Below are 27,495 nucleotides of genomic sequence, written 5' to 3' on the forward strand. Positions count from 1 at the left end.
AACAAATCGCATCGAATTACATAACCCTACAACCCAGGTGGAGACGGCCCCAGCATTGCCTGGAGATAATGCCGAGGCGAAATTGGGGCGGGGGTCCGTGGGCGGCTTGGCTGCAGAGGGAGCTGCCGCCGGCGGCTGTCGCCTACAGCCCCCATCATGCCCCGCGCTCCAGAACCCCACCGCCGGCGCGTCCCCCCGCGCACAGCATGCTGGGACAGGTAGTTCTCGTCTGCCGCGCCCCTGCGGCTCCGCCTGCGGGGGGCGGGCTGGGAGAGCAGGGCACTGATTGCCTGCCCGAGCCGTCAATCATGGCCGGCCCGTCGCCATGACAACCGCCCGCCGCCAGGGACGCGCCGAGCCGGGGCCGCGCAGGTAGGGAAGGGAGGGAGCGAAGGGAACTGCGGGGACCCGGCAGCGCTGGTGGAAGCGGGTGAAAGACGCTCGGCTTGAGAACACGGGCAGCAGCCGGCAGGGAACAAACCGCGACTGCTCCGTGCGGCCAAGCCGCCTCCGCCGTCTCTTTCCCACCAGCGAGCCCGAGGCAGCGCCTTCCCCCGCGCCCGGGCTGGGGCGGGCAGGGCCCCGGGGTGGCTGTGCCAGGGGCTGGGCGGTGCTGGTGAGGAGACCCGGGCTGCAAACGCTCCCCCAACCCCTCCGTGCTGCTACAAACCCCCCGAAAATCCTCTCCCCGTTCCCGTCTCCCTGATGGTCTTGTTCAAGCGACCCAGCTCTCACATTTTGAAGACAAGATTATTATTTTTCTTACCTTTCTTTTTAAAAAAATATTAATAAAGTCTTATCTAGTGCAAATCTTTACAATATAACGTTTCTGGTTCGTGACAAGTCATGACAAGGCAACATATGCTACTGTGTGTTATGTTTGATCATGTTATGGCAACTTCAACATCATACTTGGTAACTTTCGAAGTACTAACCAAATTGTTACAAAATTTGAATAACTTAGACCAGCTGTACTGGCTTATACCAGAAGTTCTGTCTGGTCAAGATTACAGTAAAGCCATAATTCCACCCTCTTTTGTTGGATTTATGGTTTCATTTCTATAGCCAGATGTATTATCATTGTTTTTAGTAGCCCTCAGTTTTTCGTCTGTCAGTTTACCCTGTTACTTTTTGATATTGTGTATTCTGGCAGCTGTCCTGTACACAGGCAGTATATTCCATAATTCAACCACCTGTTGTGCAGTCTGTCCCTCAATAAGCTCATGTGATGTCAGCTAGATCTTGTATTGGGAAAGACCAGGAATAATCATCTCCTGGTCTCTTTTTCCATGTCTCTTTTGATTTCACTGACTTCTATCATATCCTCTTCAGGCTAAAATAAATCCTGGTTTATTCCTAGTGCAAAACATGTTCTATGTCTTCAATCATCTATGTTATACCTTTTCCAACTCTATTCTCTTTCTCTTTGAGTGGAAGAAAGAAAAGAAGTGGAACACAGTCAATGTTCTCATGAAGTTTTCCATTTTGTTCTCTATGCCTTTCTCGCTAATTCTTAACCTAATTTTACATATGTTGTACTTACCATCCCAGATACTGTACACCTACTGGTTTCTATCAAATAGCAGAATCAACACCTGGTTCAAGTAAGTCTAATTTAATGAAGTTTTATGTGTGAAATCAGGTACATTTAAATAGAACTATTTATATGCTGAAATGATTTGGCAGTTGCCAAAACTTCAGCTTTACTCTCTACAACTTATACAATGAAGTGGTGTTCAAATATGCACAAGCATTATTAATAATGCAAACTTTAGATATTTGTATTATTTGCTCTTTGTGTAGAGCAAAGTAGAATAAATTTAATTAAAGGGAACACTATATCTGAATTTCTGGAGAGAAAAAGTAATTCTCAAAATGGTATTTTTAACATCTTAATGTTCCTAAATGTTTACTGACAGAAATGTGATTTTTAGTTTGGCAGTGATGCAACAACAATTAAAAAAACCAACTAGCACATGTTTTTGATCATTTCCTTGTTGTACTTTTGTAAAGTGGACATGCATTTAATTCTTCCAAATTATAGTAAATTACAGCTCTAAATTAGAAATGCACACAAACTTGACCTTAAATCATCCAATTAGGCAACTAATTAATCATTCTGTGTCCTCAAATCAGACAGCATCTTTTGTAGTACTAATAGCTAATTAACTTTCCCCTTTTGCCGTACCTAGCAACTTCATGGATTTGTTTTGTAACTGTAAATGTTTCAGAACATTAAATGATTAGGAGAACACTCTGATCTTATTTTTTCTCTTAAGCCTAATCTTCAAAATATTACAGCCAACTGTAAATAAATTAGTCTGTAAAATGTCAAACAAAGTTGCCAAATATTTACTCAGGTTTTACCAATTAAATAATGTAACACTGTGTTCCACTGAAATACTGCTGAAAAATTAGACTGAACATATTTAATGAATTCTTAATATAGTTATTTTTTTAAAATAAAATATATGGGAATATTTATGGCAATTGATTTTGCACTTTTAAAATTTTCAAATTATGTTAATTTAAATGTTGCTTTCAACCTCTTCTCAATTACAGAACCATGAATTTATATAAGCATAATGGAAATACATAATATATTTGCATGTTTCTGAACAAGTACATGTATTAGAGTCCTTTCTAAATAAGCAATATAGAAATATCCCTTAGAGGATAGGAACTAATCATAGATTAAAGAATTAATTTTTTGGTCATATTTTCAGACAGTCCACTAATATAGACCCTGATTTTTTTTCATGGCTGTGTTGATAGTATTTGGTACTCTGTGCAAAAACTTAGTGAAAAAACCAAACCCCTGAAATAAGAGGTAACTTATGAAAATACTAACATTTAACTTACGCATTAGGACTTTTGTTCCTTTATTTCTTTCCTGGAAGAGGAGGGGTGCAAAAGGCTGCTCTTCAGTACCCATTTTAAAGTTCTCAGTGTGTGTGGGTTTCCTGAAGGGAGCACCTGGGAGTTACCATATTCCTGCGTAAAAACCAGCTTTGCATATATACTTAGTAAATGGCTATGGCCCTGATTATGCTTCCAGAGAAGTTTCTAGAAGGTGTGCCTTTGCTTTCTCTGGAGGCCTTACATGTTTCCTAACCACTGACAATCATGTGCCCACAGGATGGCAAATGGGCAGAGGCGATATGGTATTAGGGATATTGTAAAAGGAGATAATTACTTTTGTGCTTTTCTATCTGCTTTCCAGCGGGGGAGGTCCTGTGCATCCCAGAGGAAACTACAAACAGCCCCATTGATTGCTGTATTTGTTTGCAATCCTTAAACAGGGGTACTTTTCATATAAACATATGCAAATACACCAGTCACTGACACCAGCTTCACCACCACTGCCCTTATCTATAGTGCTGCATGTACCTCTATACCTCATTCTTCCAATGAAGGAGGAGAACTGATTCCTAGGAGACAATTTTCAAAAGTTTTAACTGTTTTTATAAGTAAAATATACTTGAAGTCAGTTGAAGGAAAAGGGATGTTTTTAATTGCAAGTTATTTTGCTAAACATAGGCATGTGACTTATCTCAGCCTTCTCAGTGTTTCCTCCATTCATATGACTTAGGGTTTAGGATACTCAGAGGAACTCACTCAAAATTTCCAAACCAGCTTTGTAGCAGTGGATAATTATGAAATGGTGAAGTAAGAAATTGTGAACAGAATATATATGAGAAGGTTCATATTGTCCTTCAACTAATTTCGAAAACAGCTGTCGTCTCCTCCTGTTCTGGAGGGCTTCTCTTACACAGAGATATAAAGGTTGGTTTCAAATTAGGGTAGTCACAGAATCCATTTATAAAATGGGTCCCAATTTTTGTATGTAAAATAGACAAGAAATTGGATAAGAAATAGCTTTGTGCCTTTTTTGCTTTTTAAATAAGGAAAAATTAGTCTCTTTTAACCATCTGAATTGATATGCACTGTAAGTGAGGTAGGCCTAAGTGTTTCAGAACTATAAACTAAGCATAATGTTCAGTGTAGAGGCTCCTTTGAAAGACTATAACCATGAAAATATATTGAATATTACACAAAAATATATTAACAGTGTTTCTAGTCCTGTATTTGATGAAAAGACTATGAAAATGAGAGCAGAAGAAACTCCTAACTTTCTCCTTACGTTCATCATATATGACTTATGGGGTTTTTAACTTTCCAAAAACATCATCCTGTGCAAGGCAAATGTTTCAGAATTCTGAAACATTAATTTGTTTTGCATTGGTAATGTCATTGCTTTTTGGAAGAAGCAGAAGATCAAATTGCTACAGTTCTTCAAACAGATTAATGAAGGGAGCTGCATTTGCCATAATCAAGAGAGATTAAATAACAGAGAAATGCACTAACATACCATGGTTGAAGCTTATCACCTGTGATCTGCAAGATCCAGCATGATACAGAAAAGAGTCTGAGGATTTATAGAGTACATTTTTCTATTTTGATTGGAGTGAAAAAGAAAAATGCATAACTATAATACAAATGTCAGACTCTGCTCCCATCAAAGTCAACAGCAAAATTTACCTTGAATTCATGGGAGGTTAACATTTATCCCAAACCCAGGCTATACAGCTAGGTTATAATCCATGGCCTATATCTTGCTATCAGTGGCCATCTCCAAACAAAAATTCAGATTGGAAGCTAAAATAATATTGCTTGCTTCTGGAGTATTCGAGAATTTTGTTACAAAAGAGTGAAACACTGTTTCTCAGCCAGGGTATGCCACTGAAATTGAGAATGCACAGACCATGGCGTGTTTGTTTTAGCACTTACACTATTTAAGGCTATTCATAAGGAAACTGGCAAGACAGAACATTTATTTTGTAAACTCACATTTTCACCTTTAGTGTCTTGAAGTAATTGTGCTGTTCACGTGCACGGGCAGACAGGCTGTAACTCCTGCAAGAGATCATCAGAAGTAGTTATATCATCCAGCGTTCTTGAAGGTGCTGTCTCTTTCTGTCCTGTAAGTGCATCTACTTTCCTCTTGTTAGTGTTAAAATTGTAATAGCATCCAAATACTGTAGGTGCTTTGTAGACATTTTAAAAATTCTTCGTCTCCCACTCAGTTTACAGGCTTAAAAAGTGTGAACGTGGAACAGGCAGGACACAAGGTGAGACCCCCGTTGTCCTCATCCCGGCTGAACACCTTTGGCTGTTCAGTAATATCATCCAACAATTTTCAATACCTCTAAGAGAATTTGGGCCATCCCGATTTAGCTGTTCTGTCAGCTGCTATGTGAGCATCTCCCACATGATGGTGCTGTCCGGTCTGTACAGCGGGCAGGCTGAACTGCATTTCCTTCTTGCCGTGGAACTGAGCCTTTCCTGCGCGACTGTTCTAATCCTTTTTCTAGATACTGGGAAGAAGGAGAGTAAATGAAACAGGAGTAGCCTGCTATGCAGTTGTGTAGTTGCTATATGTAATTATGCATACATCTTTCTGAGTTTGTCCTCCACAGACCTACACTGAAAAATAAACTGGAAATAGGAATGCTTTGTGCAGCTGAGTAATGATTTACACTTAAGGACATTGGGACAAACATTTGTAACTGATAAATTTTCACCCACGCTTTTCCCACTGTAGCTCAGGTCCTTAGCTTTCTGTAAGGGAAACCCCTCTCCTAACTTAACCTGGACAGATGAACTCTTTCCATCTATTAGACAAAAATACAGCTTATGATTTAAAATTATGAAACATACCTTTAGCTGCATATGAAAATATTACTATAATGATAAGCTACATAAAATCATGAACCAAATGTTCACTCATACATGGTGTATCCTATTGTCTATTTAAAATTATTGATGATATGTGTCTTTCTCCAGAGAAATCTGGAAAAATGTCAGAAGATCTCACATCCAGCAAGACCACCTTGAAAGGTCCAAAAACCTCGGCAAAGAAACAGAAAGGTGGAAACAAAGCTAAGGAATCCTCAAAAGGAAAAGGAAAACAGCTTGGTATGTAATGGAACAAGCAGCAATCTGGTCTCCCATGAAAGCTATCTTAATTATTTTGGCCCCGTGCATTAAAAAAAAATTAGAATATGCTGTTTTTTATAAATAACCAAGAGAGCTACAATTACTGGTTATAATTTTGTAACCAACATACAGAACATTACTGACAACACCATGTCATTATATTTCAGATGAAAAAGATGAAGCTGATCTTTCTATGGCTAGTATAGGTAAGTGCTATGATGACTATGCTTTAAAATAGTAGTTCTGAAATACTCGAGGCATTTTGAAGCTTCAGTGTTACTAATGCCAGGGAGTAATAAGGAAAGTTTTGGGTTTTTTTATGAATGAGAAAAATTACAAACTATGAAAATTACAAACTACAGCTATTGCAGCAATGATTATAGTGGCTCTCTGAGTAGCAGGCAGTGCAGCAGGAGACAGGTATGGGTTTGTAGAGGAGGCTTTTATCTTGGGTTGAGAGGAGTTGGGATCACAAGAAAATTACAGGGTGAAAAATCTTTGCATTTAGTAATAGTTAAGCAATTGAAAGAAAAACATGAAATATTTTTATAATTTTTTAATCTTTGATCTTTGTCAAATCATTATTAAATTTGGTGAGAAGATGATTTAAATATATCACTTGTGGTTTTTTATCATAGATGCCAATAGACATTGATTAGCATAATTTGTTTTGCAGGGGAAAAAAATCACCACTTAAAAGTCAGAAGATATCAAGCATTTGTTTTGGCTTATGTGCAAGAAAGGTTCAGTTTTAAGCATGGCCATAGTTAAGACCTAAAAATATGTAATTATTTGAATGTAAATATATTCTTTTTTCTTAGACATCAAATTATTTTCAGTGGGTTTTTATTTTTCATATTTCTGGTTGGATTTTACTTCTGACCTAATTTGTGCAATTTTTCCTCAGATATAACTTAAATTGATGTCAATGTAAAATTTATCTATGGTTTACAGGAACGCCTGAAGGGCTGTCTTATTAATTGGCTTGTACAGTACAGCTTTTATTGTTAAAAGCTAAAACAATGTGGCAAACAAGGAATACACAAACTAGTTAATTTCAAAAGAAATTGTAAATCACTTGTTTTCTTACATAATCCTATGAACACATGGGTGGAAGTTAAAATTGCACTCTGATTAATGTCACTGAAATGGCTAAGCTGCAGTTAATAAAAATGCACAAAAAGCCATCCCTCAGATGATTACATGTTCCTTTATAAAAATGTACTTTCAGTGTTCCAGGAGATACTTAGTCAGTAAGACAGAATTGTACCTCCACCTACTGGCAAATAAGGTTAGAGCTCTAATAGCTAAACTTGCTAGAAACGTTTTGCTAAAAGCAGGACAATAACACGAGTGTAAGCAGACAGTGTTTGTGCAGGATTTAAACTGCATGCATGGTATCTTCTTAGCATAAGACCTGTAAGTGTTCTTTGCTTCTCCTTAGAGTTTCTTGGTTCTTTGTGAAGTTCACATAGCACTAAGAACTGTTGACTTATAAATTATGCAAGTACAATTTACTATTAGAAAAACAATGTGAAGCCTATGATCAGATATTACACACCTTTTACTGGAAAGGAGTATTCAATAAAAATGTTTACAATAATAAGAATTCCAGTATCAGCTCCTTATATTACAGATTCTGTTAACAATCATATTCTGTAATATAGAATTTTAGTTCCTTGGACTAAAAGGTGTACATATTTTATTTTTGTTCATTACTCTGTTTTTTAACTTGGACTTACAGCAATAGAGCACTGGAAAAAATAGACTATCTGTTTTACTCTGTTTCCTCTTGTAGTGATGTCTGTTCTATTTTTGCTCAACTTTAATGCATGCTTGTATTGTTTCATTTGACACTAAAACCTACATCTCTTTAAAAAGATTTTTTTTTTAGCATTAGCATTTGTGCACAAGGCTGTATAGACAATTCAGCATTTAAAAAAAAATAACATCATACAAGCTTCTTGAATAAACAACCATTACTTCTGGTTAGGATTTTTGAGGTCTGGTATAAGCAACAGTGAGTTTGGATCAGATGACTTCAAGATCTTTCCCAGTCAACATCCTTATGATTTTGTATTTTCTGGAAGCATCCACACAGAAATCCTGGAACTCTCCAAGATATCAAAAAGGAAAGTCATGGAATATTGATTACAGCTTGTGAGGAAAGTGAACAAATGGACTGTGCATGCTACAAACAGATTATATATGCTACAAAATGACTAGTGAACACGAAGTAATCCATACTTGGCATAGTGTAGCCATGTACCAGAAACATCATGCATGTAATTAATTTTAGTAATGACTATAGCAGAGCAGATGCAGCGGAGTAGCAACATTGAAAGATTTTAAAGGATAAATGTCAGATTCATCCAACATTATGCATTATGTGATAGGATTATGCAGAGATTTAGCTCCCCAAATAACAGAGATTAAGGAGGATTTATCATTTTGTCAGTCCTTGTTGGCTTAGGTTAGAGATGACTTCTCAAAACACGCTGACACAGCTGGTCATAATCATCATTTAGGTATATGAACTTCTCTTTAAGGCTTACACAGAGGAAAAGCACCAGAGCTGTTGGGAATTAAGATAAAATACTAAGTAACTAAACTAGGAAAAAAGAATGAAACAAAGCTGATAGAAAGTATCAGCTATTGTCACAAGAGCCAGCCCATTTCAGCACAAAAAAATAGTACATAGTATACATGTCCCTAAGTCCTTTACAGTTTCCAGTTCACCAAGAAGATGACCGTCTGCTGGCCTTGTCAGGCAGAAGTACAGCGGCCTTCATGAAGAATGCTCTTACAGGGGCAGCTGAGACGCGACACATGAGTCTGCCAGCAGGGCAGTACTGCAAAGGAGGAGTCTCCTGGCACCAGGATTCAACTAGCTGGGAATAGAGTGATCTTGACCACGGCTGTAATGTCAGCTGGAAGACAGAACATGTAACATGAGAAAGACCAGTATTACATACATTACCTTACGTACATACAGCTGACACACACTTAACAGGAAGCATTGTATATTATCTTCAGATGAGTGTTTGCAAAGCATAGTTGACATGTTACCTAACTGTATCCAGCTTCACTAAAACCAATGAAGATATCAGTGGTAGAGCCAGGATAAAAAATATCTTGTTCTGAATTAATATGAATGAACATAACAGAGGTCATGTGTGTAGAAAACAAGAGCTTCCTGTTTTCCAACAAAGCTGAAAATAAATGTCTGGTTTTAATCTTAGTGACCTTGCTTTAGTCTCGCTTTGCTAGAAATAGGCTCTACTGCTCTCTGAACTCAATGAGAGCAAGATGAAAGTCCAAAATCAGAAAAGCATCCTTATTTGGGAGAGTATAGAAGCCTCATCTAGTTTAAACATTAGCTTAATGTGGGACTGCATTACAGGGAAGGACTGCACTATATCTATCCAAGGATTTTCCTAAATTAGAGCCATGCATCCGTGTCCTTAATGTATTAAAACCAGTCCATTAATGACTTTTCGCTAAAGTTCTTGATCACCTGTTGATTGAGAAGAAAAAAACCAAAAAATTCATACCAGGAAAATCATATTCATTAAGTATGAAACGTTGTGTATTTTAAAAGATTAAAAAAATATAACATAATTTGTATTCTGCCTTCCAAAATACTGAGAATGAAGCTGAGTGATTCAAAGGCATTCTGCTAGAAACAGTAAAAGCATGGACTTATCAAAGTATATGTGTGTTCTTAAACAGTGCTCTAAACTGTTTATCAAGCAATTTTGCTTTCTTTCATAGGCCACCCAGAAATCTTTCCTTTAGTTTTGACTACAAAGACCCAAGAAATTTTTAATTGCCGAGTTGATGAAGATGTCACAGAAGAAAATTGTTTCAAAATTATTAAAAAAGAAGATATCATTCAGGACCTGGAAACAAGAGCCAACATTTCTGATTTCTATCCTGTCAGAAAAGTTGTCCTAGTATGTAGCTTATTTCATTCTCACTTTAAAACTTCATGCTCTCAGAGTATATATTCTTCAAGGGAAAAGGTCTACCCTTGTTTGACTCTGTGTAAATACACTAATGCTGTAACATCTGAATGCTATAGGTCATGGACCACTGTCAACTCAAAGTTTCTCATGGCTCTCCATGAACTTTTTTTTTGCTAACTTTAGATTGAAAATATGCTAAAAGTAACATAAATACTATTAGTTTTGATTCTGTGAACTGGCAGAGCTTCACATACTTGGCTTCCCCTAATTCATGGCCTATCTATTGAGAATCACTAAAACAGTTTCTTTTCTGTTTAATGCTCTGTATGAAAGATTAGTTTTGTCCCAGACTTGTTTTTATTACAAAATAAAATCCATCTGTACACTTTTCAATTAGCACATGAAATTCTCTGTTAAGACCACAAAATTAACCTAAGATACTAAATTTACACTAGTGGTAGCTGTTCCAGTCACAGCCTCATGTTTGTTTTGAATGTTATTTGTTTTCCGTTTTCCACTAATTGTTTTAATTAAAATAGGAATATCCAGGGGAAGAACTTTTGGTAGTTTTTGATGCAAAGTTCCAGTACGGACAAAACTTTTACATTGTTGCTTCTGAGGAAGCCAAGGAAAACCTTGTAAAGGTAAAATCCAAGTATACCACAGCATTATTCTATCTATGAATATTTCAGAATCTAGTCTCAAACATATACTTCAGGAATGATATTGTAATCATAAGCACCTGATGTTTCTCTAATGGGTAATCTGACCGTGGAAAAATATGTGTATCACTGTAAAAATATCTTTTATACTGAGAAGGGCTGAATTAAATTTTTGTATTTTACTTCAGAGAGTCAGTATTACCCCCATTGCTACATTTTTATCTTAAGCATTAATTTTCTTTGCCAAGACTCAGATTTCTCAGACATAAAAATAAGGACAATATATTATCTTCAAATAAATATTATACTTATTTTTCACAATATGGAGGGATATATAGTCTTCAAATCATACATTAAAATGTTTATTTCTAAATAGCCCTAGGTACATAGAACATTTCCCTTGTGCTTTATAGGAGAAGGTTTATAGGAAGATTATATAATTTTTCAACATGAGTTTGTCATTCAGCATCAGGAAATCAGGAGAAGTAGCAATGAAGAAAATTAAACTGCAGTTCCAGCAGGAGAGCCTATTGTAGAAAATCAGTATAAATTCTTTTTATATAAAAGTGTTTTACTTTCAAGACAACAGTCTCTGTTTAGTAGTTAAATATTAAACATGTAACATTTATTGGAAAATTCTAATGCACAAATGAATGGGACCTAATCCAGCCCTGCCCAGGGGCACAGTATAGCCAGACTCACTGCATTGAGACAAAAGTAAAGAATGTGCGAATGAAGACTGAAAACTGGGTTTCTAGTTCATACTTACATTTCAGTAACAAATTTTTGGAAAAGTAAAATTTGTCACTATTTGATGTCACAGCCTCCAGAAACTGCAGAAGAAGAAAAAGAAGAAGATGGAGAGGAAATTCTGGATCCTTTTAAGCCTCTTATCCCCAGACCCTGGGTTTCTCTTGGCAGCGAAAAGGAAGTTGAAGAAGAATCTGTTAAAGACAAGGTTACAAAGGTCAGAATCAAGAGATGTTAGTCAATCAAATAAATATAAACCCCCCAAATATATTTTAATATCCTTAAAAACAAAAAGTCAGGAAGCTGGAAGTTGCAATCCTGGTTTTGCTTGAGGTCTTTCAAGAAAACCAACAAAGAGAGAGAAATAGAGAAATAGCTTCACTTTTAACAAAAACTGAAAGTGCTGCAGAAACTGTTTTTTAAGACTCTGTTCTCTTTAAGTCCTGCAACTAAGGCATGTGAGACTGCATTGAACATGACTTCTTTTTAAGGTGTAAGTTCAAAGGTCCTTATCCTCTTTGGTCATTGGCACCTCTGCTGCTTTTTGTTTAATTTACAATGTGGTCAGATTACAAACTGAGTTGCTGCTCTGTATCCTTGAAGCTCAGTGAACTCTGTTTCATTCCGTGGATGGCATTTAAGTAGCATGCAACACTTTTAAGTGTTACTGACTACGAGTATTACAAGCTGACTTCTTTACAGAAGGACATGTTTGATTAATTACATCTACAGATTATACTGAGAAAATTATATGTCCAAAAAGTAGATCCACTCACAGCTGTCACCTAACTTGTGATGTGCGGGGCATCTGTAAGCATCTAACTGTCCATCAGTGATTTTTACTCAATACCTAAATCCCTGCTCAGGAGAGACTGGCTAAGTTTTGATAGTTCTCAGCAACTGGACATCTTGATTATGCTTAAAAAGACGTCTGATTGTTCTAAAGCTAATTCACAGTCACCAAATTTAACACATTCACAGTCCAAGTGTTCTGTATTCTACATTGCTAGCAAGGTCCACTCAAAAGTGCTATGAATCCAAGACAAAGCAATACCTTTCTACTGCCTGAAATCAAGTGCCTACTTCTCTTTGTGGGCAGAAGTCAAGCCACATCCCTTCTTCTTAGTTCTCACTGTAAGGAAATTCCTCACTCTAATTTTTGTGAATCTTCTTCAGAGTACTTTTCTCTCCCTAGGTAGTACAAGGAAAGCTGAAATACCTCACCCAAATTGAGAATTCAGCTAAGAGGGAAGGGCAGAGAAGTTAGGTCTTGGAAGCCTGATTTAGTATTACATAAGGCTTTCTGCAAATTAATCCTTCAATTAAACATGAGATTTTGATATTGCATGAATTAGAAAATGTATTTCTCTTATTCTACTAGCAGTTATCCAAAAATGTTACAGCAACTTCTTGTTTTAGAAATACAAACCTGTGTTCTATTACATATGTAGGTTATTTATAAGAGCACTTCAGAATTTCAAAATGCAGAAATATAAGTTAACTCAGTACAGAAATCATCAATAGAACTAATTCTATGATGATATAAATGCTGCCATTTTACAGAATGTTTTTACAGTTTTACAAAAACATTCTCTTCTACTAACCATGGAAATACATCTTTTCCAGATTAAGTTCAAGATTTCTCGAGTACGCAGGAAGTTTGGTGCACCAATTGCATTTATTGACAGGAATGCTTCACATGGAACAGACAGTTACGTTGAATGCACGTCTTATGAAGACAAAACTTTCAGTATTAAAATGCTTGAAAAAGATGTGGGGGTGCAAATAGTTCCAAAAGTAAGAGAAGCTAGTACTCAGACAAAATGGTAAGTATGAGAAAATATTTACCGGTTTATTTATTAAGCTATGCACTGTTTCTTAACTAAAATTCTGGAGTTAGTTGCAAACTGATTAATTAATAGAACAAAATTGGATGCTCTGTTTGCATCTTCCTTCTTCCACTCTTTTCCAAAGAGTTTCTAGAAAAAAATAATACATTTAGTTTTTAATTTCACATACTACATGAGTTTCTGTCTCTGAAATGGTTTCTGTACTTACATTCAAATTTATTTCAACTGGTTAGGACCTATCCAAAAAATGCAGCCACGCAGTATTGTCCTAGGCAGTTCTCAGAGGAAGAGAAAGCAGAGAGTCTGTCATCTGAGAGGCTGAAAGAATTTCTTACATCAGTACACTTAAGGTAAAATTACTGCAGCAATACCCTTAAAGACTACCTGAAATAATACAGAATACAAGCAAGTACTCTTGTCTGAGTGGATCATTGGTCTGGTCAAATACCAACTGTACTTTTTGTTTCTATACACTTTTTTCCCTTGTTTATTATTGTAATACTAACATATTAATTTCATATTTGTTTCTATGAAAAATTACATAAAGTCTATGCCATATAAATATTAATTGTTGTTTTAAATAGATATTAAACTGCTAAAGTTAATAGTGATACATCTTTTCAAATAAACTACAAAGCTGATCTTTCAAACACTGCTCACACAAGCAGAGGGTTATGCAGTGAGCAAAGGTGCAGTCCTACCCATGACTATGTCCTCAGTCATGGGACAAGTCCCACTTACTGACACTTTTTGCACAAGAATTGGACTGTACTTGGTCCACACAGAACTAGAGTTAAATTCTTGGTACAATGGCTATTTCTTTTTAAATGTAAGAGGATTTCCTTGCAGCGATGCATCATTGAGGAATTAAGTTTTTAACTATTGTGGTCACAATTTTGTGTAAAACAAAAGCTGCCTCTTTACAGAAATTTTTGTGATTCTATTACCGAGTAGTCACATCTGGATTATTGAAGCGTTAACTGTTCTTTCCACAAAACAGAGTGGAAATTGCATTGCAGCAAAATGAAATTATGAATGCTTTTTTTGATGACTGGAAGGCCCTAGCAGAAGACAAAAGCAGTTCTGATGGCAAGCCAGATGTTTACCTTAAAGCACACCAATCATTTACCAACCTGCAGTACCTCAAGGACAGAACCATTAGCTGTGTTTGCTGGCATCCGACCGCTTCTGGTAAAGCAGTTACAATACTCATTTGAGTCTTCAATGACGGGTATTATATGACAGCTAAAAAATATGCATCTTTCATAAAATTAATCAGCTTTCAAATTTGAAAACAAATCAAAACTAATTTAGTATATCTGTCAGAATTGCTGATTTGAGATGAAATGAAAAATGAGAGACAAATTCTTTGTAGAATTCAGGCAGGAGACAGGCCATGCAAAGTCCTTCACACTAATGTATGAGTGGAGATCATAGGAAAGAGAAACTTCTCCCTTATGAGGCTCACTCAAGCAGGGCTGCAACTGTGCCAAGTCCTTCGGTCTGTGTACCATTGTACCTTCTCCCCAAGGCTGGCTCTTGTAGCACGCTTAACATTTGTGAGGAATGTTACAGCCACGATGGGACGTGGCTCTGATGAGTGCCAGGGAGCATCACAAGACATATTAAATGTCAATTCCTGCCCCCTACTGTGGATTATTCTCTACACAGCCAGACTTAAAGGCCCACTTAAGTTCTATGTAAATGCCCCCACTGCACTACTAGCCAACACTGAAGCCTGTGTAGAAAATTAACTGGGCTACAAAAGATTTGGTTTCAGGATGGGTGGCCAGGACTATATGCCTGTCACATCATTTCAGGTGCAGTATTACACTACTGAGGAGCAGCAGCAAAAAAAGCTGAATTTTATCTTGATACTTAGGTTTTATGACTCATTGTTAAATAACTTAAGTAATAAAAATAGTTTCTTCAAAGCTGATCTGAAAGAAAAAAAAGCATGGTTGGTTTGTTTTGGTTTGGGGGTTTTATTTTGCTTTTTTTGCACTATATTCAGAAGGTATAAATATAAGTCACTTAGAATAATTAACAGTGTGTTGAAATTTGAATTGTCTCTTTTGAGAAAATTAATTTTTTTTCTCATTCAGGGTTTATAGCAGTGTCAGCAAGACAGCAGCTTTCTTATGAAGAGCAAGTTAAACTTCCAAATAAATCACGGCTGCATCAATCAGTAATACTTCTTTGGAGTTTTTCTGACCCTATCCACCCCCAGGTATTTAATCAAGACTTTTAAATATGCCAAGTGTTTAAATAACAAGAGAAAAACAAACGGTGTGACTGTATTTCTCAACTACCTTGTTTTTCTTCTTTCTAGTTAATATTGGAGTGTCTTGAAGACATTTGCTGCTTCCAGTTCAGTCCAAGTGATCCAAATATCATTGCTGGTGGCTGCATCAATGGACAGGTGTTAATTCACTGTTTAAAAATAAAATTGGATATTTCTGTATTTTCTTACAGGATGAAAATAAGGGTGAAGTGATGTACTCAACATCCATAATAATATATAGGGACAGAAGACAGATGTCACAGACTCTCAGAAGCCCTCTTATCCTGGTCTAAAGCTATGCCTGGTTATTCCATAGCTAAACCATTAGTGTATGATGCTTCTTTGTAGTACTGATAAATAGGTCAAGTTGTAAAGACTTTTTTTTGAGGCAAGTGTAACCTTTCAATTGATTGCATCAGACTAAAGAGAAAATACTTCAAAGACTTTATAAATTCTAGTGCAGAGAGAGAATTTCTTATTTTTCCCTGAACCTCCATGATTTGGAAAAAAATTAGTATTAATATACAGGATGAAATAATTTGTATTATACTCATTTCTCATTGTAGGTTGTACTGTGGGATATTTCTCAACATGCAGAAAAACTGCAAATTCAAAAACCTGTTGCTGATGAAGTTGTCGACTCAGACAGCGAGGCGACCGCAGCGGCAGAAGTGGCAACTAAGGTAAGTCCAGGGGTGATGGTTGGACTGTGCTTTATAGGGACCCGAGGAGATTCATCTGTGGGTCCTGAGGAAGCTGGCAGATGAAATTGCTAAGCCACTATCCATCATTTCTGAAAAATCATGGCTGTCAGGTGAAGCCCCTGGTGACTGAAAAAAGGGAAATATAACCACTGGAGGGAAGGGATGGGACATCCAGAGGGACCTTGACAGGTGGGCTGATCCAAACCTCATGTAGTTCAACAAAGTGAAGTGCAAGGTCCTACACCTGGGTTGTGGCAACCCCAGACAAACCTACAGGATGGGCAGAGAAGTGACTGAGAGCAGCCCTGCAGAGAAGGATTTAGGCATGATGGTTGATTAAAAACTCAACATGAGCTGGCAGTGTGTGCTCACAGCCCAGAAAACCAACGGGATCCTGGGCTGCATCAAAAGGTGTGTGGCCAGCAGGTTGAAGGTGATTCTCCTCCTCTACTTTGCTCTTGTGAGACTCCACCCAGAGTACTGCATCCAGCTCTGGTGTCCCCAACATAAGAAGGACATGGAGCTGTTGGAGCAAGTCCAAAGAAGGGCCATGAAGTTGATGAGAGGACTGAAGCACTTGCCTTATTAAGACAGGCTGAGAAAGTTGGGGCTGTTCAGCCTGGAGAAGAGAAAGTTGTGTGGAGACCTCATAGCTTTATTGCATTTTGTGTGACTTAGGCTTCTATTCTCTAATGGGCACCAACATACTCTCTGCTCTAGCCTTACGAAGCCTATCAAATACAGAGAGTGTTTGTTACTGAATGCAATACTGAAAAGTATTTTAGATGTTTATGGATAGAGAAAAGGTAGCTGGGAAGAGAACAAGATTTCAGTGGAAGAAGACAATAAAGAGAATAATCAGAAGAGAGACCTAAGAGCAGAGGAGAAACTAATAAGTGGATGTGTGGAGGTATGCTGGAATTGTTTTTGGAGCTTCATATCCAAAGGCCTGTTTTGATACTTTCCTTTTTTTTTTTTTCCCTAGAGGAAGGTATTAGACCCCTTGAAAGTTCTATAAACTGATCTGAAATATGTGAAGCAGCATTAACAGAATGCAAAGTAACGTTTTTTTGTTTGATAGATCTACTATTTGTAAATACACTGATACCTCTTTTTAAAACATTTCTAGCCATCACCTATGCAAGTCCAGCAGAGTAGCACAGAGCCACCTCTAGTGAAATACTGTGCAATCTCTTCCAGAGAGTATAGTCACAAAAAACCAGTAACAGATATACAATGGCTGCCAGGTAATTCTGAGGTGAGTTTAAAAATTCACTTTTCTTCTTTTTATTATTTTCCTAATGTACTACCTCAGAAATCCTTGTATAAACTCAGGAGAAAATATTAAACATCAATTATTTGTAATAACCTTCATTATTTCTCACTGCATTTAGTAAATATTAAAAATTTGGTGTCTCTTGTCCTGTTTGTTGTGCTTTAGAGTTGTGCTGGGATCTCAGTCTGGCATAAATCTGCTCATACAAGAAAAAATTTCTGCAACTTTACTGAAAATTATAATTCAAAATTTTAATAAGCCTTCCACATCTAAAATGTGGAATTTCTACTTAAATTTCTACTACAAACAATCTAGCCTGTCACCAAAAAATTCTGAGAAATAACTTCAATTACCTAAATATCTGGGTACCCTAGAATGGTGGTGTTGCAGTTACCTTCATTCTTCAAGGTGCTGCCTATGTATTCAAAATTTTCATTTTCTGTGATGGTTTTAAAGCTCCATAGTACTTAGGGACTTTGTATTTAAAGGATCCAACACTGTTATAGGAGAACTGGATGCTCAATTACCATCAAAGTGTTGCAAATGGTTGCTAAATTAATTTGAAATGCAAATGTAGTCAAATGCAGTGATCAAATAATGACAGTGGAAAAACAGGCCAAGAGGAAGAAAACTGAAATCTTTAAAAGGTTTAAGCAAATTTTTAAGACTTTTTAAGGCTACTGCAGTCCTTAGCAACATTACCAAAAAAGTGAGGAAAAGGGTACACATATGTAATGAAAAGAAAGCTGATACAACTGTTCATTATTATTTTATGCTACAGTAATACCCATGGATACTAATCAGTACCAGATGTAGAACATGTGGAAAGGGATTGGATAGCAGACATTGTTGTGGTTTTTGTTGTTTGGGTGGGGTTTTTTAGTCAAGGTTTAGACTGAGAAAGCTGTTTTCATGTTCATCTGGGATAAGACATACAGGAAACCCTGCTTAATAAATAACACTGACAAAGGAATCACTTTATCAGTATTTAGCAACATGAACTGGGACATACTTTTTGTTATATAAACATGGAATATGTATCAGCCTTTGCACAGCAGAGCAGTTTTTATGGCACAGTTCCTAAAATCAGGAGTTTTATAATTACATATTAATAAAAAATTATTCAAAGTTATATCCAGAACCTAATTCAGTCTTGCCTGGTTGCAAGACTACCATTATCACTCCAGGTAGACAAATTCATGCATGAAAATTAGAGTAGGCCTAACTTGCCATAAAAAATAAAAAAAGTATAGCTGAAATTTTGCTACGTAGTTGATAAGTACAGTTTTAGCCAAAATATATATTTTTCATACACTGGAAATTATATTTGATTAGGGTTCAACCTATAATAACTTGGTACTCCTGACACCTTTCTTTTATTTTTCTGAGTAACTAAAATTAATTTGGAATAAGTCAATAACTACTTGGTAAATGATAAGTAGTATAAAACCTGCAGAACCCCACACATACAAACTAAACTATTAATAATTAACATTTGAAGGTACCACTACCATCCCACAGCGAGGTCAAGCCAAGTGATAATTTAAGATAGATGACCCATGGTATAAACTTGGCACAGAGATATCACTCCCACTATCACTGAACTGTTGGAAATAAATTTCTCAATGATTAGCTCTTTGGTTAATCTGCATAAAAGAAGTTACAAACTTGGCAAACTAAGGAGGGCCTGACTTGCAGTGGTGCCAGTAAGTATTTATCCCGCTCAGTTAATTTAGAATTTTAGGTGTGTAGCAGGCAAAGATGATATCTGTTCACTTGAAGTACATTTGTAAAATACCTTGACTTTATAACTGCAAATTAATAAGTCCTGATTTTCAAACTCTACCCAAGCAGAAACAGGAAATTAATTTCTAGTAACCTGTTTTATGTGTTGAAGTACTTACATGTCGGAGTGTGATTTTTGTCTCTCATCTTCTTCTTCCCCTGTAATAATTATTACTGTTATTTTCAGGACAACCAAAACAGAGGTGAAAATTGCCTGCAGCTCGTAACCTGCTCCCCTGATTGGTATATACAACATATACTCTACAAGATGTCTTCCAGTTTCCTTTGGAAAGCTTTATGGAGCATAATCCATGATTTAACTAGCACACTTCTGGATTCCTATCAGCATATCCTGAATAGCTGAAATTTTGTATGCAGAAGACAAGCACTTTGCATTCTTCTCCTTTATAGTAATGGCATTAAGAGCTTATTAACTGAAAAACCTTGCATGTATGCATTTATATTCTGTGTATACCACCTTAAGAAGAGTGTTGATCACACATGCATTAGCCTGGAAAGCTACACCCTACACTTACATTTGATTGTGTGACATGCACAAAAAACTGTTGAAAGATTCTAACTCCACAAAAATACTGTAAACTATATTTAAACTTGGAGACTTAGCTGACAAAATTATTCTGTATGAATCTCCTCTTTTGTGGACTGAATAGTCGTGATGGTTATAACCAAATATTATCCTGTGTGAAGGACTGGTAAGGAGACAGAATGCAAAAAATAGAAGTAAATGTTTAGCTTTCATGATGTCAAAAGGCTTGAGGCTTCAACACTGTATGGCTGGGCTCAATCAGGTACTTGTTAGTTACATCAAAGGGAGGGTCAGAGAGAGCAAAATTTGATAATGATGCAAAGTTATTTTTCCTAATCAAATACCAGAGAAGACTTTGAAGAATTAAATTAGAAGAAAGGTTGAAAATACTCTTGTTAGTAAGTTTGCAGTGTAATGCAAGTAATACACATAGAAGAAATTATTTTAACTACTCACACACAAGGGTTTCAAATTGAAAGTATTTACCCAAAATAATAAGAGGGAAGTCACTGTAATGTCATGCTTGAAGAGCATGGGGCACTGAGCAACTCCTGTTAGAAAAGGGAAGGAGATGTCAGCAATGAGAAAAGTTATCATAAAAGTTTGGCTATATCAAATCTCTGAATGAATGTCCAGAGTAGAGCAAAAGGAACAATCAGATGGCTGAAAACTCCAATGAGATGACAGATACAAGTGAGTGGGACTATTTGCCTTGAATGTCAGCAAATAAATTTGTACACACAAAAATTGGGACTGATTTTTGATTACTAGATTACCTGCTACACAGTTCTAACCAGTTCTCTCAGCCTCCAGGAATTTCACCCAGGTAGTGCCAGTAAGTTCACCCAGTAACTGTCCACAAGCAAACTCTGTTAACAATATTTAACTACTTTGGTATAATTAACTGATAAAATGGGGAATAAAGAAATATATTTCATCATAACAAAAGAAGCAATTAAGTATCTAGCATTTGTCTGCTTCTCAAAGCCTCTATTGCTACGTAAGGTTTGAAGATGAAAGGTTAAAAAAACTCCAAACTTTAAAATGTGTGGAAAACTGCATCTGACTTCAAAATAAAACCAGAGAATAACATTACACAATTATTTTGCAGCTCAATATTATTTTGGGATATTCCAGCCATTGAACCTTCATCTAGTGTTCCAGATACTTCTAAACATTTAGATCTCTCATGGAAACCTCTCATAAAGGTAGTGTATACAAATATAGAACATAGGGATCAAGTAAAAATGTAGATATGGCCAGAACTCCACAGAAATGTTGTATTTTCCTTCCCAACTCTAATTTTCTCAGCAAATTGATTTCCTTGTGATTTTCCTTCTGATCATGAAATTAAATACTTCAACATTCCTTTGAAATTTCAACAAAAATAATTTTTAAAAGCTAATTTATGAGAAACAGCATGACTGCTTCTAAAAAACTGCAGTAGGTGCAAAAGTAGTTGTGTAACTAGTGTAAGTTCCTGTCAGCCTTTTAGCAGCTCTGCTGTCTGTCTCAGTGGGTCCCAAATGGTGAAACATGGTTAAACCATAATTACTAGCAAACCAACATTCAGTCTCATGAAAATGGTCAGAGCAGTTTGTGAAAAAAGTGAGGCTGAGAATAGCATTAAGTTAAAAAAATAATTATAATTTTAGGTGTGCTGATCTGCGCTGTTCAGAATGGCTGCAGCTGGTACAGTTGTTGAACAAGCATGACCACTGGAGCTGGGCAGGGGTATTTTTGCTAGAAACAAAGCAAAATTCTTACAGGAGAAGGATAACACAAAGAGCATTTTATCCATGCTTCTATGTGAGGCAGCATTATAGCAGAAAATAATTTAGACTTACACCTCAAAGATCTGACAAAATGTTTTAGCAAATGCACTTTTTTCTGAACAGATAAGTCTGCATGAAGGGGATACCAACACAGAGTATGGTCCCGTCAGAATTATCTTAAGGGAACTGCATTATCGTTACAAAACCTCAGGTAATAGTTTTATTACACCTTATTAGGGAAAATGTTTTTAATAAGCTTGTATTTCAGTATATACATAATAAAAGCTGAGCAACAAAATGTTGTATAGCTAAAAACATCCGAGGAAAAAGGTTTCTTAAATATACTGGTGTTCAAAGTGCAGCCTACATGTACTGACTACACAGATATGCACATGTACTGAATCCAAACCGAGCAGCTCTGCATACACAGTAACTCTACCCAGTTTCACTCCAAAGCCTGTGCAAGTGCCCCACACAACCTCTTTATCCCTCAAACAGTATGTCCTTTTCAGCCATTTTAGAAAACTATTTTTAGACATAATCCATTCCCTGGAGCAGAGATGTTAGCTCCTGGTTGCAGCAGCTACGAGTGATGGATAAGGACAGTTCCCATGGAGACACTGATGCTGTGTAAAACTGGGGAAGAACAGGGTGGTGCTTCGCTAAGTAGTTGACTGGGTATGGGAAGGACTGACTTCAGAGCAGCTGCAGCAAAGGGGAGATTCCACCAGGAAACAGTTAACCTACAGAACTGCTGTTTTACCTGTCAGTCTTTCTTCATCTCTCCTCTTGAAATTCCCATTATCCACGAACTACCTTTACAAGACAAAGGATTTGCTTGGTCTGATAAATTCCAGTGTTTAACAAATAGATGTAACCATCTTGTTTTCCAGGGAAGGCAAAATCTCTGAGTGCAGTAAAAGCACCTGCCAAAGAGAGCCCATATACAGAGATGAGTAGTTCTTCAAGCAAAAATCTAGAAGTGCTAGAGAATATATCCACCAACTTTTTTGTTGGAAATGAAGTAAGTGAAAATAATATATTACCAAGGAAAATGTTAATCTGAGGTATCTGAAAGACTGAACAATTAAATAACAGGGTTTTCACAAATGTATGGGCTTGCGTGTTTTCTTCAAGTGTAACTGAAAAGATCTTTCTGAACATGCCACATTTTACTTCCGTTTTAATGCTTTTAGTTACATGCTTTAAAAAAATAATAAACTTCCAGTATGTGGTAGACAATGAACCCTTATTTCAAGGGCAGAATTAGAAGACATTTCCAAAATATGTTGAGCTTATTAGGAACCAAACAGTATTTCCTTATTCCAGAATGCATAAAATTAGTAGTATTTTTTTAATGTTTTCCCGAATGTCAGGTGTAAACACTAATACTACAGTTTCCCCCCAACTTAGTTTTACTTTAAGAAGTCCCAGATGTTCACAGCCCTTCCCCTACCCTTTTAAAATTCACCTACCTTTAAAAAATCTTTCCCAGTTTTGAGTTCATATGGAAATGAAAATTTGGCTTCTAGCTACCTTTTTGCTTCCAGTCACGTTTTCCTCAAATACTGGAGCAAAGCATGAACTATAAAAACCAGGCACCTAATTCTGCAGGAAGGACTGCTTACATATATGATGGTAAGTAAAGCTGTTTTGGCAATACGTAACCGAAAAATGGTGATGCAAAATTTTTATGTGTTTTCAGTCATCGGCTGCGAATTCAGGTTTTAATTTACTCAGATCATATTTAATGATGGTTATAATTAAGTAAAGTTAGAAACAAGTCACTTTGATAAAAGCCACTAAGCTCTAACATTAGCATTTACTTGGTTTTTCTGGCATTACAGGATGGAGTAATTGTTTATTCTGACTGGAAAATGAAAATTGATACTAATTCGGCAAAACCAGTTAGTAAGTTTAAGTTTCTCAATACCTGTTTACACCTTGCTATATCACTAGCTTTAAAATATTTGCATCTATACTCTGCCTTTTTAAGGTTCTTGCTCATCAGCTCTAATAGTCTATCTCACTGATGACAATGGGATTTAGCAGGACACCCTCAAAAGTGCAAGCAGTTTAGCTGGCATGACAGAACAGCACAACCCTCTCTAGTCTCACAGTGCATCACTATGCACCTATTGTCACAAATCATGGAAATAATTAGATTTGCAGTAATTCCAATTCCTGTACCTTGTGAGCAATAAAATGAGACTAGTATCTTCAAAGCCTGTGCTGGGTCCTGCACTCTTGTTTCTTGATCACTAAGGCACAAGTTACAAGCAACTGCCTTTTTCATCCCTTAGGTCAGCAGCAGACTCAGAAATACAGCCTTCACACTGAAACTATCAACACTCTCCAGAGATCTCCATTTTTTAAAGACACCTTCCTAAGCATCACGGGCCAGAATTTTGCTATTTGGAAAGAAGGGGTTACAGTAAGTTACTTTAACACAGCTGTAACATAATTCATAGATATACAAGACAGAACTATAACAGACTCTGAGTCTGTATTTTCAGAAATGCTTGTAAGTCACAAAGCTTCATAGTTTAGAAACAAATCAAGTATAAAAGAAGCTTCTATAAGAAAGACCTTAAATTCTAACCTTGTAAAAACTGTAGCTTCTCAACTATTTATTTCTGCTGCTAGGGAAACCAAAGAATAAAGGAAATGTGTACTTAACAAGTCTGAAGAACTTGTATTTTAGGACGAAGTTTTTTCATCATGTGAAGACAAAAAACCATGGGTTTTTTTACGTTCCTCTCATATAGGAGTCCAGGTTAGCTGCACCTGACAAAGTCTCCAGACCACAGGTTTTAACAGCAGATAGATAGATTACCTTAATAGACTGGAAGTGACATACCAAGTTTTTTACTTCCCCATAATTCTCTTTATCTGCAGAAGGTGATACAAATTTTGCCATCGACAAAAGTTTTGTAATAAGATCATTAAATTGTGAGCATTCTCCAATGATAGGAGATCTGAAGGAGTGAATTGATACCACTGTTTGATTGTTGGATCTATCTTTGTTTTCACAAAAAATTAAGAATGGACCAATCCTTCAGTCAAGCTGCTCTGCAGGAAGATACACTGCGGGACAATGGTCCTTAGCAAGACCAGGAGTTCTCTTCATTGGCAGAGATGATGGAAATCTAGATATTTGGGACTTACTGAAGAAAACTCATGAGCCATCTCATTTCCAGAACATCTCCAAATCAGTCATCACTTTCATCAGCCCCTGGACTGCCTCACGTATGTTGATGGTGATTGCACTTTATTGTGCTACCCTGCTTGCAAACTGGCCCGTGACTCCAAGGCACATAAATCTTATTACAAACTCTCTTATATAAGTACATACTTCCACTAATTTAACACTGTACATACAAAAATGCATACATCAATTCTAAGTGTACTATCACAGCATAAAAGCAACTGAAAACATTTAATTAATTAAGAAAAAGTCTGATAAAAAATAAACTTTAAAGGGAATTTCATTTGTTAATAAAATAAGAGAGAAATAAGGCTGCCTTTTAGCTGCAGTGAACAATAAGCCAAAATGACCAGAACAAAAATGAACCCTCTGTAGATTGTATTTGGGTGGAGGTTCATGTTGCTGTTGAAATTTGGATTGTTCATATGTTTTTTGTCAAATATCTTTCAGCGGAGCAGCATTTTTTAGCTGTTTCTGACAATCTTGGAGTACTGCATATTTTGGAAATCTGTCAAACACTAAGTCATCCTTCGAGTAATGAGGTTGGTAAGAATTTTTATTAATCTCTGACACTTTATCCTGAAAACTCCCAACAGAGAAACAAGCCTGCCTGGAAAAAGTTGCCTTCAAATGATTGCAATTAATTCGAGGTCAAATGGCCATATTCTCCAAAGATCACCTGTAGCAAAGCTGGCTTTGCACAGAGCTCAGATAGGAGTCAACTAAAGGAAACCTCAGTAATATTTGGTAGAATTCCACTGCTCCAACCTCGCTACATGAAAACTTCAGCATTTTTTGCCACATCCATAAAATGACACCTGGTTTCATGCATTAAAACAATGCTATGGAGTCCATAGTCATGTAAATATACTGAATTCCTTTTTCTTTACACCTTGTCCAAATTTGCATCAATTTTTTCCCTTTAAATTTAGTACTTCAATTTACATGTCTTCATATCTGGTTCTAGCTTAGTGAAAGCACATTTTGCAAACTGTTCCTAGCATTCCCACTCATTCATGCGCTTTTGAAATAAGGACTATCTGTACCATGTCTGAAATTGTTCACATCTTTATATTGTTTTGCTGCAAATTACTGAGATAAATAGAGATATTTATATTACCAATATAGATAAACTAATAATACTGTTCAGATCAACAGCCATAGATCTGTGTCTTTGGGCATGTAATGACTCTTGTTTGTCATTGTGTTAACAGCATGCCAATGTACTTGATTTCTTTGAAAGAGAAGTCAAATACCTGAAGTACTGTGAACAAGAGTTTCAAGAGTATCAAAAGTTTCAAGCCAAAACAGAACTGAAATGGAGCTGGAGGCACAGAGAGAGAAAACAGTATGTTGTATTTAGAATTAAGAAAAATTTCTGTTTCTTTGGGTCTTTAAAATGCACCTGTTTTGCTAGACAGGATTTCCCCTAGTATTTTCAAAAAATCAGTATGGATGTAATTAGAATAGCTTAGCGGCTCTTTATTTCATATTTACAGTTCTTAAGAATGGAAAAAACGGTCCTAGTTCATGTAAGTGCAGTTCTTGGTCAAGTGAAACCCCTGCAAGAGCATTAAAGCCTATGGAAATTTAACAACTATAAATTTGCTTTTCATTTTACATCAGTTACTCATTCAGAAAGTTACATTTTTGCCAACTTCCCTATACACATTGCTCCTTCAAGCAGGGATGACTCCAACCTCCTGTTCTTTACTCATATAAGGATTTTGCCTATACATTCTTTGGTAAATAGTGTAACAATACTAACTTAACTAAACTGCCATTTCTTTGGTTGGTTGCTGTAGCCCCAGGTGATGCCTATTTTCACTAATTTCATTCATTAAGTGACAGCACTGACATAACTCACTGGAAAGCAACGGGGTTGCATACAGGTTTCAAAGCTTAACAGGGCATTATGGTGTAGTATGTGTTTTTCCTTCAGAGTATGACTACTCTACAGAAAACAAGAGATGCAGGAGCAAGAAAACTGTATTTCTGGACCTGGAGAAGCAGATAATATTGGATTTAAAGACAAGAAACACTTCTCTCACTGGATACTTAGAGCCCATATCACCTTTAGAACCAGTGAGCTTTTTATTTGAAGACCTCTATTTCAGGAGAACCTGTTTAGCTTTGGAAATAAAGAATCTTGCAGTTAGAGATTGTTGTTTCTTAACTTCATCCGTTTGTTTACTCAGTGTGGTTAAAGTACCATTGTTTTGGGCACACTTCCCCCACTATTCTTCATTAATACAGTTATAATGAATATTCTGTTTAAATAATAGTTTCAAAGTTCTGTCTGTCAGGACTCTCAGAGGTCTTTCCCAACCTAGTCGCTTCTGTGACTCTGAACCACTTTTACTTGCTGCCATCAGATTACAAAAGAACTGTTACTTAATCCTGGCAAATGCTTACAAACAGGAAACCAAACCCATTAAAATATATTGTTCCCTCAAAGAAATCAGTATTATTTAGAACAAACAGCTTTTACCAAGCACACTGTGGCTGTGCATTTCTGTCAAAAGACAATTATTCCTCAGAGAGATCAAATGGTGCTATACGGAAGTTTTAATATTTACTGGTGTAAATGAGTAACAGCTCATGAATATTAACGCTCATCCTCCATCCACAGAGAGGAGTCCTTGGTAAGCAGTTCTGCTGGTGGCTACTCGGTTTCAATTGCCAG

The 27,495-nt window shown here is 36.6% G+C and overlaps 1 protein-coding gene and 1 long non-coding RNA gene across 4 annotated transcripts; one reads left to right on the forward strand and one right to left on the reverse strand.

Annotated features, from left to right (window-relative positions):
* Positions 1-241: 241 nt before the first annotated feature.
* Positions 242-26,966, forward strand: WDR63 (WD repeat domain 63). Of its 3 annotated transcripts, none has more exons than XM_027694256.1 (24): positions 242-372; positions 4,866-4,984; positions 5,848-5,979; positions 6,168-6,206; positions 9,775-9,956; positions 10,508-10,612; positions 11,454-11,597; positions 13,007-13,206; positions 13,464-13,580; positions 14,231-14,421; positions 15,336-15,460; positions 15,563-15,652; positions 16,081-16,197; positions 17,348-17,476; positions 19,467-19,522; positions 20,938-21,034; positions 21,725-21,812; positions 22,495-22,625; positions 23,449-23,512; positions 23,905-24,035; positions 24,646-24,850; positions 25,260-25,351; positions 26,024-26,157; positions 26,752-26,966. In XM_027694256.1, exons 3-24 carry the CDS (start codon positions 5,862-5,864, stop codon positions 26,756-26,758), a joined length of 2,562 nt encoding a protein of 853 aa, XP_027550057.1. In that variant the 5' UTR covers positions 242-372; positions 4,866-4,984; positions 5,848-5,861; the 3' UTR covers positions 26,759-26,966. The 3 variants fall into 3 exon arrangements, with proteins under 3 accessions (XP_027550057.1, XP_027550059.1, XP_027550058.1); XM_027694258.1 differs by having other exon boundaries at positions 25,263-25,351; XM_027694257.1 differs by lacking the exon at positions 4,866-4,984.
* On the reverse strand, positions 13,457-15,629 carry LOC113972815. Its single transcript, XR_003536017.1, has 3 exons — positions 15,543-15,629; positions 14,364-14,475; positions 13,457-13,548 (listed from the first exon to the last, which is right to left on the reverse strand). It is a non-coding gene; the product is annotated as an uncharacterized LOC113972815 (long non-coding RNA).
* Positions 26,967-27,495: the final 529 nt, after the last annotated feature.

The sequence above is a fragment of the Neopelma chrysocephalum genome, unplaced genomic scaffold, assembly GCF_003984885.1.
Source record: "Neopelma chrysocephalum unplaced genomic scaffold, ASM398488v2 Primary Assembly neopelma1_97, whole genome shotgun sequence".
Lineage (NCBI taxonomy): Eukaryota > Metazoa > Chordata > Aves > Passeriformes > Pipridae > Neopelma > Neopelma chrysocephalum.